The 6,000-nt window shown below is 40.8% G+C and overlaps 1 protein-coding gene across 1 annotated transcript in view; it reads left to right on the forward strand.

Moving 5' to 3' along the window:
- LOC144477328 (uncharacterized) overlaps positions 1-6,000 on the forward strand; it is a 106,070-nt gene that overhangs the window by 25,042 nt on the left and 75,028 nt on the right. Inside the window, exon 2 of the mRNA XM_078195012.1 lies at positions 2,947-2,988. Coding sequence (XP_078051138.1) covers positions 2,947-2,988 — 42 coding nt within the window. The remainder of the gene's footprint in view (positions 1-2,946; positions 2,989-6,000) is intronic.

The following is a 6,000-nucleotide window of genomic DNA, read 5'->3' on the forward strand; positions in this document are numbered from 1 at the left end:
GTGCGCGGGTGTATATGCGGATACAGGCGTGTACGTGTGCGGCACAGACACGGCGACATGCCGGGGAACCACGTCCACAAAGTGGATTCAGAATCCGGTCGCGCGATTAACGGGCGGATTTGTTGCGTCGTGCTCGCGCTGGGCAATTAAATCCGCGGCGGAGCTAACGAGTGAGACCGAACACGAACGTCTGCGCCCACCAAGGATAACCAGCAGGTTTTCAAAATTGCCTCTAATTACGAATATCGCCGTTGTTCGCCGCGATGAATGCCTCGCGGGCTTGTCACCCGTTGCGCGGAAATTATGGGAACGTAATGATTGCGGTACCCGGCGACGTTTAAAACTGTTTTTTTTGTTCCGCGGCCTATTATCCGGCGAATTATCGGTGACACGGTATCGATGTAACCGGCGACGAGCGAGCGATTCAACGGGTTTATTACCGATCCCGGTCGCCGAATCGATTTCATCCGTAATCTTGTTAAATAATTCCGGCATTTATTTTCCGTAGCGAAATATTCGAAGATGATCGAGTAAGAAATGTTTCTATTAGATTCAATTTGAATTGTTTCAGTGAATTCAAATTGAATACGTCGCACAGTGTTGATCAGTGCAAAGGGATTCGTTTCGTGCTGGTGACAGAATATTCTTGAAAATAAAAAAAGATCGATCCTTACGGAACGCTATTACCTGTAAAATTTATGTTAACCTCTTTAAAGATGAATTTTTAGGGCAGGCGAGAGTCTATTTAATTATTTCTTTTTATTTATCGTCCATCTCGTTTTCTTTACGCTTAGAATAATCATAATTTAAAGAACATTAAATATACACGTGACAGTATCCCTGAAGGGGTTAAACTTGAAACAGCGAAGAATACTTAAAATAAAGAATAACCAGCGGCCTTTTATTACTGTTAATATATTACCCCTAACAGCACTCGGAAAAGAAGTCTTTCAAATGGTAGCTACGATACTATTTATTTAAAAAATTGTTGCGGCTGTAAAGATATTTGCATAGCGGGCTGCTTAACACTTTATCGGCCGGTCGTAAAAGTTTTCGTAAATTGACAGAATCGTACAGAAATCGAAAATTGGCTTGTAACTTGGATCGCCTCAAAAGACGAGATATTTTTTTGAGATGGAATTCGAAAATTGCCTGAGAGATGGGGAAAAGTAGTAAACAGCGATGGACGATACTTTGATTAATCTGTTAATTCATTTTGTTCTCGACATAAATGCATTTTCCACGACAAAAGAACGGACCGAACTAATTTGTACTCCCAATATATAATAATATTTCAATTTTGCAAGCTTCAGCTTGCAGTAGAATTTAACACATTTATCTCGATAACAGATAACGAATTAAGGGTTACTATGGCAACCGATCTGGGGGGAAAAGCCGATTTATAGGCTACCGGTCGATAAAGTGTTAAAATATTCATTATCCAGCAGCGTAGCGGATCGATACGAAATTAACCCGCGAGCGTAAAAGATAGTTCCGAGTTCTTCTGATAATCATTCTAACGAGGTGACCTGGGTCACGTCTAGTCCCGCGAGCGACAGAAGCCCCGGCGCTTTTTTTTAACGCGAGATTTTAATTAATTAAATTACAGTTAATTCTCGTCGAGTCATTAAGGGTAGTGCATTCGGCGCGAGCTATAGCGGGGCGCCCGGAACACGTGTCTCCCTCGCGTTCGTTCTCGCGGCCCGTGTTCCCGCCTCGCTCCTACCTCCGCGAGATCCCGAAAGCCCATTGAGACTGGATGAAAAATGTCTTACTAGGCGCTAATGAAATAATTGTCGAGTTAATTTCGCGGAGCCGTTAATCAGGGTCGAGCGCCGAGGCAGCCCGCGTGCCACCGCCGCCGCCGCCGCCACCCCCCTCGCCCCTGTACGAAACGCGTTTCCCTGAATTCTAGTTAATTTTTAGATGAAATTTCATTTCGCGATACACACTTTTCCTTTTTTTTCTCCTCCTCCTCCTCCTCCTCCTCCTCCTCCCCATGCAATTTGTTTCGGTGCCTGCGTTCGTTATAACGACGGATAATTATTGCGATGAATATTTGCAAATGTAATTTGAGCCCGGGGAGCTGCCGGCCGGGCAGCGCGAGTTACTGTTTTCGTGGTCAATTAAAAATTTTTACAGCAATTTCCACCGAGATGTTTGCGCCGGTCGAAAAAAATGATAGAAACAGCCGCGGCGCCATTTTATGGCACCGCTCGCGTGTCGCTGGAAATGTTGATCCCTCTTTTATAGCGTATTATCTGATTAATCGTTTAAACTGTTACTGATCTTTCCTATTAACACTGAACTATATTAATTAACACTATATTGTATGCATTGGTGCGCGTTGACTCGTAAGAGCGAGAAGACAAAATTTGTTTAGACTCTATCAAGATTTAATTATAAAGTTTGCTAGAATAACGTTATTTATTCAAACAAAAAGGGCTGTAAAGCTTCTGTAATATTGTAAAACTGGAAACCGGTCATTTTGACCGTATTAGTGTTAACCCTTTGCACTCGAGCAATGACTCTGCGGCACCATTAATATTATTATAATACGTTCCAAAATTATTTTTATAAATATTACTAAAGCATAAATTGAAAAAAATGGATGGAAGTGTAACTGTTATATGAGTCATGAGACTCAATTTCACACGCGTACAATAAATTTTGTTATATAATGTGAAAATACTATAAGCCAGAAAAATTATTTTAGATTTGCAGTTGAAATGCCTTCCAGTGCAAAGGGTAAAACAAATCGTTGTCATGTATCTCCTCTTTCATATCATGTAGGTTTTGTGTTAAATTGAAACAGCTATAGTTAGAGTCATGAAAAAATAACGCTAAAAATGTCCGCTGTTATTGCGCTCTATTTTCGTCGCCTAGCGCAAAGATTTAATCGTCAAATTGTCAATAATTCTACAGCAAAGAAATTTTCTGTTTCAGGATTCTCTCAGTCGAAGGGCTCCTTCTCAAATCCTAGTCCAGGTAAGAATTCAATTTCCGACATTGTATGCAATTTCATACAAACAAAAACTGAATAGTTAACACTTTACCGACCGGTCATTCGGCCTTAAACATTTACGTCAATGTTAAATTTTTGTTTCTACTTTGATTTTATTTATTTTATTAATCGCAAGAGATATTTAATATTTAAAAAATTATATAATAATATCGAAGCTTGCGGTAGTATCATTTAATATATTTATCTCAACAATAGATAATAAATTATTAGTTACCGTGACAATCGATTCACAAAGCTACCGATTTTAAGAAAAAGCGGATTAATACCGGTCGATAAAGTGTTAAGATTGAACGCCGTGGAAATAAGAGGAGCGGTCGTTTCCAAATTTCTTGAAATCTATTGGCACGGTTCCGCGAGCATAATAATACCATTCTCGTGTTCATTCGTTGGCGATGAGTCGTTTCAGCGGGTTCGCACAGAAGCGAGGGGAACTGTGTCCATTTTCCGTCCGAGAGAAAGATCACTTTTTAGAATTTTACGGGACGAATCCATAAAGTCGCGCAAACGACCGTGCAGCGGTTACGACGTGCTTCTCGCTCGAGTTCGTCGCCGCGGTCTACTCTTGATATTTATCACGGATCCAACGTTCTCGCGAACGACACCGCGCTTTACTATAATACCCGGCGACCCATTTGAACCGAAGAAACTGTTATCTTTGATTACATATAAAACAAAATCACTAATAATCCATTATAACATAAAGCTCCTAATTTTGTATAAAATGCGAACGACCTATATCATTTTTAACACTTTACCGACCGCTTGTTCGGCTGTAAACATTTGCGTCATTGTAGAGTAACTAAACGTATTAACATTGTTATATTTCGATAACATTAACGTCAAAGAATATTTATTTTATTCTTATTTTGTTCTGCGCGAACTATATTTAAAATATTATATGATAATATTGGAGCTTACAAAGATGTGATGCATAGGTGATAAATTATTGGTTGACATGCTTGATAGCCGATTTATAGGTCGGTAAAATGTTAATAAAAACAGCCACCAGAGAAATTCTCATTTTTGCATTCATTACATAAATATCCAAAACGATGTATTAATTCGTTTTAATCAAATCATGTTCCTTCAGGCTTATATCAGATGTCCATGGCATCCGATTTAAATCTGATGAAAATCCGGCAGAAATTATTACATAAACATTTTACCCACAATTTTCTAAAACGATACATAAAGAAAGTAGAATCCCTTTAATCCGAGTCTCATCGATTCGGCATTATTATAGCTTCGCCAAACGATAAACTTCCGCAGCCTAGAAGCTACAACAACAATAGTCTAAATATTAGAATAAAAATAATTTCAAAGAACTGGCTTCGTCAAATATATAATAATTTTAAAGTTAAAAACTTAAACGATATTTCATATCTATTCAAACTACAAATATATTCGTCTTCTCCGAGATACGTTCACTATTTCATCGTCCGCATGATTCATCGGAGAAGCAAATGAAGCGCAAAAAGCTCGCATCTGAATTTCGCACGACGAAGTGGTGGAAGTAGTCGAAGTAGACTACTTTGCACCAAACTCTGAATTTCCAACGCGGCGTCATAGACGACGACGATGAACCGACTTGGGCGAATTAATCGACGCGAAATGTCGCATTAAAGCTGTTCGACCGCGTTTCGTTCGACATCGCTGGACCCGTTTCGAACCGAAATCTCGCGTTCGCTCTATCCAGTCCCCGGGTCATCGCCGAGTTACAACTCGATATAACTCGAGCGATGACGTCACGCGGCGGAGGGAAGGACGAGCGGAAAAACTGATTACGTATTCATGCCGGCGATGATTCCGATTTTTCCGAGCCATTAAGCAACGCCGGCCCGACCCGCAAAGCGATGTCGCTCGAAACAAGGGACGACAGGTTGAAAATGATTACTGTGGATGACCTTCGCCGTCTAATGGCGCCCTGCGCCTCGCGTTCCTCTCGACGACGCAGTTCACCCTGCTGCTACTGCTGCTGTACACACACCCTCGATTCTGTGGTGCGTTCTCGTGGCCGGGAAACGGTGGAAATAGGATCACGGAAGAGGAGGACGAGAAGGGGGGGGAGAGAGAGAGAGAGAGAGAGACGCAGCAGACAGTCCTTCGGTTCAGGTACGAGCAGTCCGTGTATAATTTCGCGTGGTCTCAAGTTTTCCGGGTCGGCCGGAGGGCGACGATATTAAGTTTCTTGTCAAAATATTTCGAGAAATCGGGGCTGCCGAACCACACCCTCTCCCCCTCTCTTGGCTGGACGCTAATCGGTAACGGGAGACTTTCCTTTTTACCGAAACACGATTCCGCGGGCACGCCTCTGCCACTAAATTTTAAATCGTCCCGCTCTCCGAACAGGGATCCTTAGAATTCAGGCAATTGTGTTCGAGACACCAGTCAATTATAGATGAATTTAATACGTCGCGTGTTGCCTCTTCCTGTCCGCTGGTTCTTTAACGTTGAACACGGTGGAGCTGTTTTAACATTGCGCTCAGATCTAGGAAAGAAATAGAACAGTGGAACACAGTCGTGCGACTGGCAGAAATATTTTTGTTCCATTTATTTGCTTTTGACGCGACGACGTGAATGGGTTAAATATTTTCCTTTCATTTATAATATCCTGTTATATTTGTGGACACAATTAACCCCTTGCACTACTATTTCTTTGACGCTGCGTTGATCAGCACTTTTATTGCTTTTGTGTAGTTTTGTTATTAAACTTTGATAACAGGAGAATTTATTTTTATTTCGAACTATAGGAATATTGACTATTGACTATTGACTATTGAATATTGAACGTTGAACGTTGAACGTTGAGCGTTGAACGTTGAGCGTTGAACGTTGAACGTTGAACATTGAACATTGAACATTGAACATTGAACATTGAACATTGAACATTGAATATTGAATATTGACTATTGACTATTGAATATTGAATATTGAATATTGAATATTGAATATTAATATAATCACGAGCATCACGA

This window comes from Augochlora pura, chromosome 2 (assembly GCF_028453695.1).
Source record: "Augochlora pura isolate Apur16 chromosome 2, APUR_v2.2.1, whole genome shotgun sequence".
In the NCBI taxonomy this organism is placed as follows: domain Eukaryota; kingdom Metazoa; phylum Arthropoda; class Insecta; order Hymenoptera; family Halictidae; genus Augochlora; species Augochlora pura.